The following is a 13714-nucleotide window of genomic DNA, read 5'->3' as shown; positions in this document are numbered from 1 at the left end:
CCGCGTTGATAACATGGCAACTGTTGTTTTAAAAGTGACCAGGGGGGCGCCTGGGTGGCTCAGTCAGCTAAGCATCTGCCTTCAGCTCAGGTCATGACCTCAAGGGTGGGAGCCCCGCATCGGGCTCCCTGCTGAGTGGGGAGTCTGCTTCTCCCTCTCCCCCTGCCCCCCCCCCCCACTCATGCACTTCTTTCTCTCTCTCTCAAATAAATAAAATCTTAAAAAAAAATAATGTGACCAGGAATACCAAATTAAAATATGAACAAAGGATTGGAACAGATATTTCTCTAGAGAAAATATGCAAGTGGCCAAGGAGCACATGAAAAGATGCTTAGCCATCATTAGTCATGAGGGAAATGCAAGTCAAAACCAAAAATGGGCTATCGTGTACACCAGGATGGCTATTTAAAAAACAACAAAAACACAACTAAAAATAACAAGTGTTAGGAAAGAGGTGGAGAAAATGGAACCAAATACATTGCTTGTGGGAATGCAAAATGGTGGAGCTAAGGGGAAAAACTGTGACAGCACCTCAAAAGGTCAAAGGGTTAACATTGGACCTGGCAATTCTCCTCCCAGGTACATCCAGGAGAAATGAAAATGTGTCTGCACAAACACTTGCACATGAATGTTCCTAGCCGCAATGTTATGTTATGAATGTTCTGCTACGGTCCTCCAGGACCATACACAGAAAAGGCCGTTATCCTCACCTCCGTGGATCGTGAACTTCAACAGCGAATTTTTTCTCACGGAAGTATAAGTTCTCCAGCTGTTTCCATTGGAATAACTAAGAAATTAAGAAAACAGAAAAGACGCACAGCTTTAATCAATGCTAATTTTTATGAAATCTAGAACTCTGCTCAATCATCAAATAATCAAGAAGGTATACTCTGAAGCAAAGCACGAATATGTGATGCAGTCTTTTTATCAATCCACCACCTGAAACCATTCCATTCCTTTCTCTGACAGTAATCTTCACCTCACCAGTAACTCTTCCCTGAACGATAAAACCAGGCAAGTGTGGGGAACATGCACACTATTTTTCCTCTGACTCAACTAAATAAATAGTGAGGAAATCCTCACAGATTCCAGTAAGCACATGCTTTCTGATCAAAGATGTTGACTTCACAATTTAAGTGGAAAGATAGTCAAAGGGATGTTTCAGTAGAACCACAGATGAAATTTCAAAAGAATGCAAAGTGAAAGTGAAATGGAACCCCAAGCAGGAGTGATTCTCTGTGATGCCAGTTTCCCGCCTACAGGAGTTCCCTGAAACGCGACAGAACCCAAGCGCCAGGAGTTGGAGCAGAGGTGGGGGTGCAGGTAAACGTAGGGTTGCCCTCTTGGTTTCTGAGCTAGGGCCTCCAGTTTTTGTAAACAGAGCCCTCTTCTCTATTCCCGCTGCTGACATTCTAATGCTGCACTCGGTGTCATTTGCCGATGGGTTGGGAGAAAGGGAACTTATTATAAGCAACATTTGAAAATCAAATAATCTGTGAAAGGTGCCCCATTCATGAGAGGAGTGCCCTGCTGTATTTTCTGGGCTCACTCCCAGCCCCCTTGTACCGGCCTGAGCCTCAGCTTTTCCTCTCAACTTGGACTTCCCAGTGCAACCTGTCCCACTATTGATGATTATTAGACTTCGGCTGGAGTTTGAAATTACGCTCAGAGAATCTTAGGGGAGGATTTTGCCTAATTGCAAAGCACCAGCAGCAGAACCATCTCCTAAAGCACAGGAACCAAGACTTTTCACGACCACGTGAACCTCATGTAAAGGAACAGCATGAACTTCAAGTTCCTATGCACATGTCACTAGGAGACAAAAGCCTTCAGGCTGGACCCCCAATCCCAAACACAGTAAGGGAACACGCAGTCAGTGTAGCTACAACGATCACCCAGATGGAGAGAGTTATTAGTGAGGCTTAAAGCTACATACCCATTTCCTAAAATGTCCGGAGGCTGGACGCTTTCATTTCTTTTAATCCAGGAATTCCAAAAGTGGGACAGAAATGTGAGGGAAAACCCCCAAGGTTGGCTCTACCTCCCTGCTCCCAGACAGTAGCTCCGGTGAGTTCTGAGCGGAGTTTCATGAGACATCTAGGTGTAACTCAATTTCACAAACAGAGCCTCCCACGGCTGACACGCCACTGACATCAGCAACTCCAGCGAGTGACACCTCCCCAGTTCCACTCCTTCCTCTGATCGGGGAGATAGAGGGCAAAGTGCTCACTGGCCGATCTTCCCAGAAGGGAGACACATTCTTTTAACTGGGGTGTAGCGTGGATCCCGATGATACCTCCTGGGGAGTAAGCTGCTTTGAATCCAGGCACAAATTTCTCGGGAGGCTGTCTCAGGGAGATATTCCACTCCGGGTTTACTCACCCTGGGCATGAACAGGTTCTACAGGAAGAGCCACAATGCAGCTCAGCTGTGTTTTTCTTTGCGTCCATTCCCACACACATAAAAACCAGGGCTGGACTTGAAACATGATCTCTGAAAGCCACCCCCCCCCCCCCTTATCACTTACAAAAGTGAAATACTAGCGCTTTCGCCTCCATTCAGCGGGTCCCTGCATTGAGAACAAACATGCTCCCTGCAAGCGAAAACCCTACTTAAAGGGTGAAGGGCTTCAGCTGATTTAAAGAATTTGAAATAATTAGATAGCAACTGGGTTTGCATAAGAAGTTAATGATATGAGACTGAGTCTTCAAGTCTAAAAGTCAAAAAGCCGTTTCTCTACCTGCAATCTTTAAAGTTTATGGAAAATGTGATTTCATATGTGTGCCTATAATAGCGTAAGTGAACTGGAATGACACAGACTTACTTCGTGGTGGCCGTTGCCACTAGAGTGGGGATGGGAGAGTGTACCAGGGGTTTGCATTCCTGTTGTATCAATTGTCTTTTTTGGGGGTGGCGGTTAGGTTGCTTAATTTTTCTGAGTCTCAGTTTTCTCATCTGTAAAAAAGGAGCAATGCCTGCTTCCGAGGGTTTTGGGAAGGGTTCAGTGAGGTTACGTTTATGAAGCACTTAGCCCAGTGTCTGATTTAGAATAAACATTCAGTAAGTGATAAAGCTAGTTGTAACTGTTATGAAGGCCTCTCAGTCCAATTCCCTAATTTTATCATGTCTTTGTGAGGAGGGAAGACAGCCACTTAATAGCAGAAACAAAAGAAGAAACAGCTGCCTGGATCCCACATCTGTCTTTCCACTGATGAGACCCAGAAACTTGAGTTTTTCTGTTGACACATCAGGTTTCCGATTCTATGAGTTTCAGCTTCTGTAAAAACTGCTGTATTTCTGTTGATTTCATCGGTGGTTTCCTGATACACCCTCTGGCTAGGAAATCTGTTCACTGTTCCTGTATGGTGGAGGTCACAGAGGAGGAGGGAGGGGCGGGTCAAGGGCACGCCCACAGAAAGACGCAGGGCAGCAAGCTCCCTCCTGCCTGGGGTACCCAGAAAGGGAACGTGCCCTGGCATGTGCAAAAATGCTGAGGAGTATGCACCTGCCACAGGCAAGGGGAGACCTCCCAGGGGAAAAAGAGAATGAGAGAAAGCCTTGGACAGAAAGAATCAAACTGCCTTTTGAATCTTAACAATTCAAAATTAGATGTCACCCAAAAGTATAACACCAGGCACGGATGGGAAAAGCATGATCAGAAGCTCGTTTTTTTTTTTTTAATAGCAGTGTAATATAGGTTAATCATTTAACTGCAAGTTCACCTGGAAATGACTAAATTTGGGATAGTCTCAGCTGTAGTGTATGACTGTACATCAAACAATGACTCATATTGGGTGATCCCTTGCTGTAACTTGAAGCAAAACCAAATCACTATATTACTGATCTATTTCTTATTCCATTTTTTTTAAAAAGTTATACTTGATGAATATACTGTTAGTACGCATGATTAAACTGGGGATATGTTTTGCCTTCTGGAGTCCCACAAAGACAGAATTCTGCAGGCTCATGGGCTTTTAGAAAGCCAAACTGACCACCTTCTATCCAGCCATCCTTCTATCCACCAAATGCTTATGTGCCTGAAAGTTTGCCCAACAACCCTACGGGGAGTTACTACTTAGAGCCTCATTTTCTAAGACAGACAACTGAGGCTCAGAGAGGTTTACATAAATTGTCCAAGGTCACAAACCTAAATGGGGGGAGATCTGTTAGTCACATTCAGGCATAACCAGGCTCCCAAAACCCCAGTGCCTAAGCAAAACACACCATCCTGCCTCTACTATCTGGGAAGAGGACTCACTGGACATTGGTTATGTTAACAAAAACGGAGTAATTCTCAGATCAACCTCATGGGGAAAAAAAATAACTCAGTAATTATGACAGCCACTGGCAGAAGAGGGCTCAGAGACCCTCAAATGTCACTCACACTAGTGGGTCTCAACCAGTGATGATTTACTCCATACTCTCATCCACAACCCTTGGGCCATTTGGTGATATCTGGAGACATTTGTGGGTATCACACTGCAGGGATGGGTGCTACAAGCATCTGCTGGGTAGAAGCCAGGGATGCTGCTGAATATCATGCCATACTCAGGACAAAATTATCTGGCTCCAAATGTCAACAGTGCAGAGACTGAGAAAGCCTGACTCAGAGGATAATTTTTGGTGATACACCTATGCTTTGATAGGTAGAGTGTGTTGATGTAGAAGATGAAATGTTTCCTCTAAAATAACGAACACTGGGGTCCTATTTTTCTCAGTTAGGTAACCCCTTTAGGAAGAAATGGCTGTTCAGATTTTCTAAATGCAACTGTTATCCACTAGAGGCCATGCTAATAGTGTCAGGTGTGCTGAACAAAAATTGTATAACATACCCAAATGGGACACACTCAGGTAGCAAAAATTACATTTTGAGGTGTGATAGCATAACCTTCCAACAAGGAGTACAACATTCTGAGTATTTTAGAAAAAGTTTAGATAAAGAAGCTTTGGGCATCAGGAAATGCCTAGTATAAAATTCTGATTGTCCAACAGGATTGCGATCTCCCCAGATTCCTGTGGCCAAATCTCTAACCTCCCAGGGCTGCCCTAATGACTTTCCTATCAATATGGGCAATAGAGTGCTCACCCAATGTGTATGATGTAACCCCACTGCTCAGGGGCACCTGCACGGCCCTTTTGGACATTACAACCGGCGTCTTTTCTCATAGCTTGGTAACTAAGCCCAGTTATTAAATATTTCAATAAAACCCTAACTTTGGATATAATTCTGTCTTTCCAGATGGGTGGTCAGATCCTTAAGGACAGGGACTTGGTTTTTTTCCTTAAACAGAATAAAGAATTTAAAGTACTAGCTCAGGGTCCTTGTAAACAGCACGGGCTCAATACATTTTTTTGTTGTTGCTGTTAAAATAACCCCAAAACTGGGTACACTGTACTCTCTACTCTCTTGTTCGAAATTTATTCCCTAAGGATGAGTGCATTAAAACCAAACCAATCTTTAGTCATAAGTACAAAGCGAAGAACCTTTCACTGTTTTTTTTTTTTTTGCAACCTTCCTAGAACATTTTTTTCACAATGCAAAAACCAATTTATTAGTTGGTTTTCTCAGCATTTGGATGAGTCAATCCTTTAAAAGCGCTATCTTTCATTTCTCTGTGCCAACAATTCAGCCATTTGGTAAATGCCTAGAAATAAAAACTAACAGATTAAATAATGAAATTGAATGGTTTTGCCTGTACAGAAGCCACTTCCTCTTCTTCAAACATCATCTTCTGTTTCTATAGAGAAAACCCTCAGCCTTTAAGCTCTAGCTACAATGGTCCCCTCTCAGTTTCACGATGGGCCTACCTCCCTCCCATCAGCATACGCTCTTCTCCGACGAGAAGGTGCCAACCCATTCTGCATGGCCAGATTCCTTCTCACCCTTCAGGATCCAGCTTAAATGTCACCTTTCTCAATGGCCTTCCCTGAACCCACTGAGTGTTCCACACTCATCACATTATTGCTCCTCCATTTTGTTTCCATCAGAAGCTATTCAAAATTTATCATCATGTTTTATTTCTCTGCTCACTCATTAGTTTCTCACTAACCATCCCCCTAAAAGACTTCAGAGGAAATAAACACAATGTGGCAGAAACTACTTATCACCCTCAGGATCTTTTTTCCCTCCTTCCTTTTAGTAACAGAACACTCTGAGTTATGGCTTTGCCCATGGCCACCCACCTAAAGACTACCCTTCCCAGCCTCCCTTGCAATTAGATTTTATGACTAATCAGGCTGTTTGCCTTGAATTCTTTCCATCTGCTTGCCAGTTGTGAAATGGAAATGGAGACTCACCAATGCCCAACCGATTCTCTGAGAGCTCCCTGTCTTAGAAGAACTGCTTAAAATCCTGTGATTAGCTTACAGGAAGGGAAGAAAAACAAATCTATGGTGTCCTATAGATTAGAGTAAGATGTGAAGGAAAAAAATATCTACTCGGTAAAAGAATTCACTAACCCACTGGATCCTCACAATGATCTTTGAGGTAGATAAGGCAGACAGAATTGTTGGAATTTGAAAGTTGAGGAAATAAAGACCCAGAAACACTGAGTGACAGCTCCAGGTCAGCCAACCAGTAAGTAGGAGTGCAGGACTGGTTCTTATTTCAAACCCATGCTGTAGGATTTGAGCTCTCCTCCCAGCGACTCTGCAGAAGGCTTTAACAATCAGATTGATTATTGGTGTGGCTGGAGCTTAATTATACACTTTACAAACAGGATGGACCGGTCTCTAGTTGACATTCTGTAACTCCATTCTTTTGTTTCACACCATACTTTATTATGTACTGACGTAGAAAGTGTGACTGGACAGCAAATGTTCCTTCTTCTCCTGCAGCTAAGTGCATCCAGAATTTAAGCAGTGTTAGAAGGAGCATCCCTATCCAGCTCCCTGGTAATGTGGCAGTGGGGGAAAAACTGGAGTGGTGAGAAATGTCAAGATGGCTGGTTTAGAAAAGTAAGCAAGCAGCTGAGTTTAAATGAAATGGACCCCTTATTTTTAGGACAAGGAAACAGGAAGACTTTTGTCCTTGTGACTTAATTCATTTGGCTCTAGGCATTTGGGAATTCCAAGAAAAATCAGTTAACAGAAGTTAAGAACCCTTTCCCCACCCTGAAATGCCCCCGGGTGATGATGCAAATCACAGGACTTTGTTAGCAGTTATAATGCACAAAGATACTAATCTTGAAAGATATTTTATCCCACTAAGGTCTGAGGATGACACTTTGGCTGGCATGCCTTTTTTATTTCGCTCATCTGACAGAGTCTGGTTTACCCAGGTCAAATAATTTGCTGGGGGGGAGGTACAAATCAGTCATGACATACTTCACTTAGCCAATGACCCACTCTACCTCTTTGTGAAGAAATGACATTTTTCCTTGAAATACTGGACAAACAACAAAAACTTAATAGGAACACAAGCTTGCTTTTTTTTTTTTTTTTAATGTAAAATTTCACTGTTTTTAAGTTCCATTGTCCTACGATTTGAAATTAAGTTGTGTTCTGGTATGTTTTCACATTCCATAAGAGTTTGCAATGACACATTTTATGCATAAAGGGAGAATTAAAAAGAAAAAAAACCTGCCTGTGATCTCAATTTTTAATACTCTGAATTTCTGTGGTTTGTTACTCAGAATTTTAAAATTTCTTTTAATTTGCATCATGCCTTAGGGCATCATGGTTAATAAACTGGCACAGAGTGCTTTTAAGAGTCTATGAAAACATCATATCTGAGTGTCAACTCTTAGACTGCTAAGGCTACGAGTCTAGGAATGTTGGGCCCTTCTCTAACCCTGAGGATTTCTCATACCTTTTTAAATTGTCTTTATCTGTCACTACCAATGAACAACAACCAGTTGCAGAGTGATAACTGTGTAACAGGCACGGTGGTGAATATAATCTCATGTAATTCTTGCAAATACCCTGCGCCATTAGTGGCATTACCATGGTGCAGATAAATAAACTGAGTTTAAAGAGAGATGAAACAACATGCCCAAGGTCACACAGCAAATGGACACCAAGGACAGGCTTTGGGTTGCTTCCCGAATTCTTGCTCTCCATCATTATACTACATAGCCTGGAAACAACTCGGCAAAAGCCTTACGGCCAAAATACATGAAGAGCACTTGCTGGGTGCTATGGCAGGTACAACTAACACAGTTCCTCACATTCATAGGCTCCAACTAATAGACAGTACATGGAAAGGACAGAAAGCTCCAACTTGTGGGTCTCGGACCAACCTTTTTTCAAAATAGCCTTTGGCATTAGTCTCTCTTATTATTGGCAAATCTTCCCCTTCTGGCCTGTTTTTAAGCCACATAATTATAACCCAGTAGGCATGTGTAACAAGCAGTTAAGAGGCTCAGCATCTCCAAGGCCTCCCATTCCAGCCTTTGTTTCAGAGTTTGCCAATCTGACCTTCAATCCTGCTCGGCCACTGGTAACTTGTTGAGTACATAAGCCATGCAAACAGCTGAAGCATGATTCTCCTTTTTACAAGTCAATGCTCACAGCCCTTTAAATTATGGCTTCTTTCATTTGTACCAACTGGGCCAGGGCAGTGACTTGTAGAACATCCTCCCTCCAATTATTTTTTTTTTTCTCCCTCCAATTAAACCCGTAGGTTGTTTGGCCATGGAAAAATAAACAATGGAAGCAAAATCCATTGTTGGATTTTAAAGAAGGAGGAGGAAGTAAACAGTGGTACAGCATGAACACCTGCAAAAATAAGCAAGAAAGAGAAGACAAGGCAGGGATAACGCAAGATGGCCTGTTTTATGGTCCTATTTGAATTGAATAAGGCACGTCTTGAAAATGAAAGGGAAAACTCTGCTAATCAAAAAAAGAGTGTCTTCTGATCCTTGTCTAAACTCTGGGATGAACAAGCAAGCCTGATTGTGATCAGTGTCAAACAATATTGACCAATTCCTCTGAAACTGTGAATGTAAAGAAAGGGCTGTGAGTCATGAGCAATGGCGAGGAAATTAGTTGCAGTATATACTGCGCAGATTCTGATTCACCATTATTTTGGGAGAAAGCCTGGTCGTTTTTAGCAAGTACATTTATATTCTGCAGGATTCTCAATTTCATGAAGCCATGATAGCTAAGAGAGGACTTGTGAGTCGATTTAAGTTATTACATGAGAGATTCGGCAAAACCAGTGAGACTCCTAAATGTTATTTCTTAAAGTAAAATGTGGGGGAGAAATAAATTACCAAAAATATTCATATAAGTTGAGGTCTACCTCAAGAAAACATGATAAGCAGTAATTTTGTTTTATTAAATAGATAAACTAGAGAATAGTTATATGCCTTGACTGGGATTCATTATGTTCCTTCCCCCTGCCATGGACCCCCATTATGGTTAACAACCATAATGTCATCAAAGCGAATCAGTTAAATGAATTCTGTGTTTCCACATAATGGATACTGGGCAGCTAGAGTGAAAAGAGATGTGTTTATAAAGTAACCTGGAGAAATAGGATATGGTATGATATAGTGCACACAGAAAGATTTCTCTCTCTGAAAAGCCTAGGATAGACACTGACAAAGATTCAATGAACCAGTATCATTCTCTTGACAGTGGTTATCAAGGGGAAGGGATGGGGATTGCAGAAGGACTTCCTGCCCTAACTGATATGTTTCTGTTTCTTTGTTTGTTTTTACATTGGCTATGTATAACTTTTGGTTAAAAAAAAACTATAAAGAAAAATGATTTTGAAAAAAAATTGTATGCCCATCATTTCTAACATTATTTACTAGAAATTAGGCAAATTTTCAAGTATGAACAACATTATTCATATTCCTCCTGGAAATTAAGTAAGTAGACCTTACTTCAAATGATTTTGGTCACAGGGCTTAGAAAGACACAATATTATTATATGATTACTACATGTGGTCTTACTGTCCCACACACAGATGGATATTAGTTGTGAAATGATGTTTCATCATTCTTAATAATAATTTCCAGGGGAATCTGGTGCCTTAGCTGGGTAAGCATCTGCCTTTGGCTTAGGTCATGGTCCAGGGGTCCCTGGATTGAGCACTGCATGGGGCTCCCTGCTCAGTGGGGAGCCTGCTTCTCCATCTCCCTTGGCTCCTCCCCCTGCTTGTGCTCTCTCTCACTTTCTCGTTCACTCTGTCTCAAATAAATAAATAAAATCTTAAAAAGAAATAATTTCCAATAAGAGGCCTCAATGCCCAGCTAGCCTGCCTCTAGGACGATGGGATTGCCATTGGAAGAGGGCGAGCGCTGGGCCACCCCTTTGTGTTGCCTGTGTCAGCTTCACAATCATAAAATGAGGAGAAAAGAGGAACTTAATTATTTTAACTCAAAGAAAGATTGTGAGCATTGATAGAAGCTGGGAAAAACACACAGAAGATGAAGAACACTGTGGTATGATTACAAGGGCCACTTTATGATGAATATGGCTATATTTCTAATAGACATTAAAGCATAAGACAGATGGAAATGATAGGAGTTATTCAAGGCTGTGATGTCGGGGTGTGATAACACATGGTCTGCTATTATAGGTCATTGTTTCACTGCCATGACTCCCGGCGATGGCAGCAGAGCACAGGGAGGGTGGCAAAACCCAACCAGGGCAGCCTGCATAAGCCATTGTGTCATTATAAGACACAGCAGGCCAGTACAGGCGGGTGGCTATGTGGACTCATCCATTCTCATATAGGTGAAAATGTATTATATGTCTGTGTTTGGATCAAGAGAAAGAGCTTCACAGCCAAAGTTCAAATTGAAAATAACGTAATTTATTAGCTCTGGAAAACCCAAACCTGATAGAGTGTGACCTTTAACAAACAGCCCATAACTTATTCTTCTCTTGAAAAAGCAGACATGTTTAGTGTGGAAAATTGTGAACCAAAGATAAGTGAAAACAGCAGCAATAGTAAAAAGGTCAGTCATAACTATATTACTGAGATGGAACAGGCACCAAGATCCTGGCTTATGTCTTCACAATGCATCCACCTGTGTATCAAATATGTACGTATATATGCAATTTATATATAAATATATTTTAACATTATACATAATTATGTATATAAATAAATATTTCATGCCTATATAACATATATAAAATTTGGAAAACAAATGTCATCATCTTTTTCATATGATGTTAAAATAGAAATATAATTGTATGCATTTATTTTATTTTTATTTTTTTTCAAATATTGTTATTTATTTGACACAGAGAGAGAGAGACCGCACAAGTAGGCAGAGCAGCAGGGAGAGGGAGAGAGAGAAGCAGGGGCTCCACTGAGCAGAGAGCCCAACATGGGGCTGGATCCCAGGACCCTGGGATCATGACCTGAGGTGAAGGCAAACACTTAACTGACTGAGCCACCCAGGTGCCCCAAATTGTATGCATGTATAAATGAAGTTAGGAACCACATCCTTAGAGTTAAATCTTTGTGCATAACTTTATTTCCTTAGAATAAATGATCAGATGTGGAATTGCTGTGTAAAGCGTACATAAATTATTTGTAAAAAGTATTTTTCACTTAACCTGAGCCTTCTCCAAACCTATGGCTTCACCAGTCAAAGTTACTTGTCTGAGACTATTTGGTGCCCATTAAAGTAATGTTGCCAAATCCAGAATACCTCAAGTTCTCCAAAGTGTCTAAAATGATTCACACTTACTTTCCGAGGTTTTACTTTATCTTGCAAATCATACTGGCCGATTCCTTTATAGCTGATTCCAAGCCACCAAGGAAGTCCTTGTTTATCCTGGAAGACAGAAAGCATGAGAACCAAGTCCTAACTGTTTAACAAATATCAGCAAGTGAAAATAAAGCTATCTTGGTAAACAAAACATTACTTAAAAACCTAACTTGTTATTAAAATGCCTTCAAATAAGATCTGAAAGTTAAAAAACAGACCAATACCATTAATGCCATAAAAAAGAACGAACCATTACTGCCTTCTTTTTTTTTTTTTTTTTTTTTTTTTAACCATTACTGTCTTGACTAAACAGTTGGAGAGAAGAAGTAAAAAGTAAAATTAATCCCCAGTATAAAGCCAGTTATCCATTGGGGGGGAAAAAAAAAAGAAAGAGGAAAAAAGCCTCTATTCTTTTGATTAATAACCAGCTATAATAGAGAAGTTTCCAAAGAATTACAAAGATGAGAAAAGTGACTCCAAATCTGAGGTTTATAATCCATTTAACAATGAACGTGGGAATACTGAAAAGCTCTTTTAGAGAACTGTATGATTCAATGGCAGGATGTTTGAATCATCACTTCGAAGTACATATTTAGCCTTAAACATATGCAAATAAACTAAGAATCATGAAAAGCTAAAGTTGAATTGGTACATACTTTTAGTACAAGGTGTCCTTATTATGTAAGTATTTATTATTTAGCCCCCCCATTCTGAGTTGTAAATACTGTCATAACTTGAAAAGTCACTCCAGATTTATCAATGGTAACATTATTCCTTTCAAACAAGACTCCCTTCTTAATGGTGCTTTATCCTTTACTATCTCAAAATATTTCTTAATCAATCTCTCTCTGCTTGAAAACACCTGAAAATACTACACACATATGGAACATACCAATTGAAAATTGGTATTGTAAATCCTGCAAAAATTTGAGAATTTTATGAAGCTCTTAAAATGACAGTGGCAAGTGTATGATTCTCATATAAAGGCACTATCAAGTGAGTACTTCGTAGCATTAGACAGGTGAACAATTGGGGAAGAGAAATAGCAGCAAAAACAAGTAAAAGGAACAGATGCACCAAAAGAGAGTAATTTGTGTAAGGATTAACAGCTGTTTTGGGAAAACATCTGAATGCAACAAGTATTTTTCAAAAATAACAAACTTGCTAATTTGCTACAAATAACAAGATATAATCAGGCCTTTATTTTTTTTTTAAGAAAATCAATCATATTTTAAATGTTGAAAATTAGAGAGACAATTTGCATACATATAATATTAATTTATGTAATTTCAGAAGTTGCTGCCACTCACTAACTCATAAACTAAGATGGGCATTATAAACGTTTTGCTATACAAAAGTATTTACCTTTACAGCATAATAATGGACTCCATACGTGGGTAGAGCTTCTACTATTTTCATATACCTATGGAAAATGAATATATATTACAATCTCTTAATAAATTAGAGGACCATTTTGGGAAAAGTGAGGTATAGAAACATAATTTGTGGGGTACCTGGGTAGTTCAGTTAAGTGTCTGATTCTTGATTTCAGCTTAGGTCATGATCTCAGGATCCTGAGACCCAGCCTGTATAGGGCTCTGTGCTCAGCAGGGAGTCTTTGCCTAAGATTCTCTCTCCCTCTCCCTTTGCCCTTCCACCCCACTTACGCACTCTTTCTCTCAAATAAATAAATAAATCTTAAAAAAAAAAAGAAAGAAAAAGAAGAGAAATGCAATTTGTATCTACTTTTCTCATTACTACATGGCTAATGTCTTTGACTAGAGCAGAAATAGAATACGCCATTCTAGGGAGTAATATATTTTATCTTACCCAAATGTTAGGAAGTTGCTAATAAAACTTCAATTTCAGAAAGCTAAAAGAAACTTCTTTTTCTACACATTAAGATTTCTATGGCTTAAAAACATACTGTACTGTATCATCAACCCAAATTATAAGTTTTTTTTTTTTTTAAACTAAACACTTAATGATACAAAGCAATGAGAATCAACTTTGGGTCATGCTCATAATAAGTAAA

At 40.0% G+C, this 13714-nt stretch overlaps 1 protein-coding gene across 6 annotated transcripts in view; it reads right to left on the bottom strand.

Moving 5' to 3' along the window:
* FRMD4B (FERM domain containing 4B) overlaps positions 1-13714 on the bottom strand; it is a 320836-nt gene that overhangs the window by 23285 nt on the left and 283837 nt on the right. For all 6 annotated transcript variants that reach the window (XM_072720486.1, XM_072720485.1, XM_072720487.1 and 3 more), the window contains 3 exons: positions 13045-13102; positions 11659-11745; positions 711-787 (listed from right to left, as the gene is read on the bottom strand). In XM_072720486.1, coding sequence (XP_072576587.1) covers positions 711-787; positions 11659-11745; positions 13045-13102 — 222 coding nt within the window. The remainder of the gene's footprint in view (positions 1-710; positions 788-11658; positions 11746-13044; positions 13103-13714) is intronic.

This window comes from Vulpes vulpes, chromosome 9, assembly GCF_048418805.1.
Source record: "Vulpes vulpes isolate BD-2025 chromosome 9, VulVul3, whole genome shotgun sequence".
NCBI classification, from domain to species: domain Eukaryota; kingdom Metazoa; phylum Chordata; class Mammalia; order Carnivora; family Canidae; genus Vulpes; species Vulpes vulpes.
This window is presented reverse-complemented; position numbering and strand designations above follow the sequence as displayed.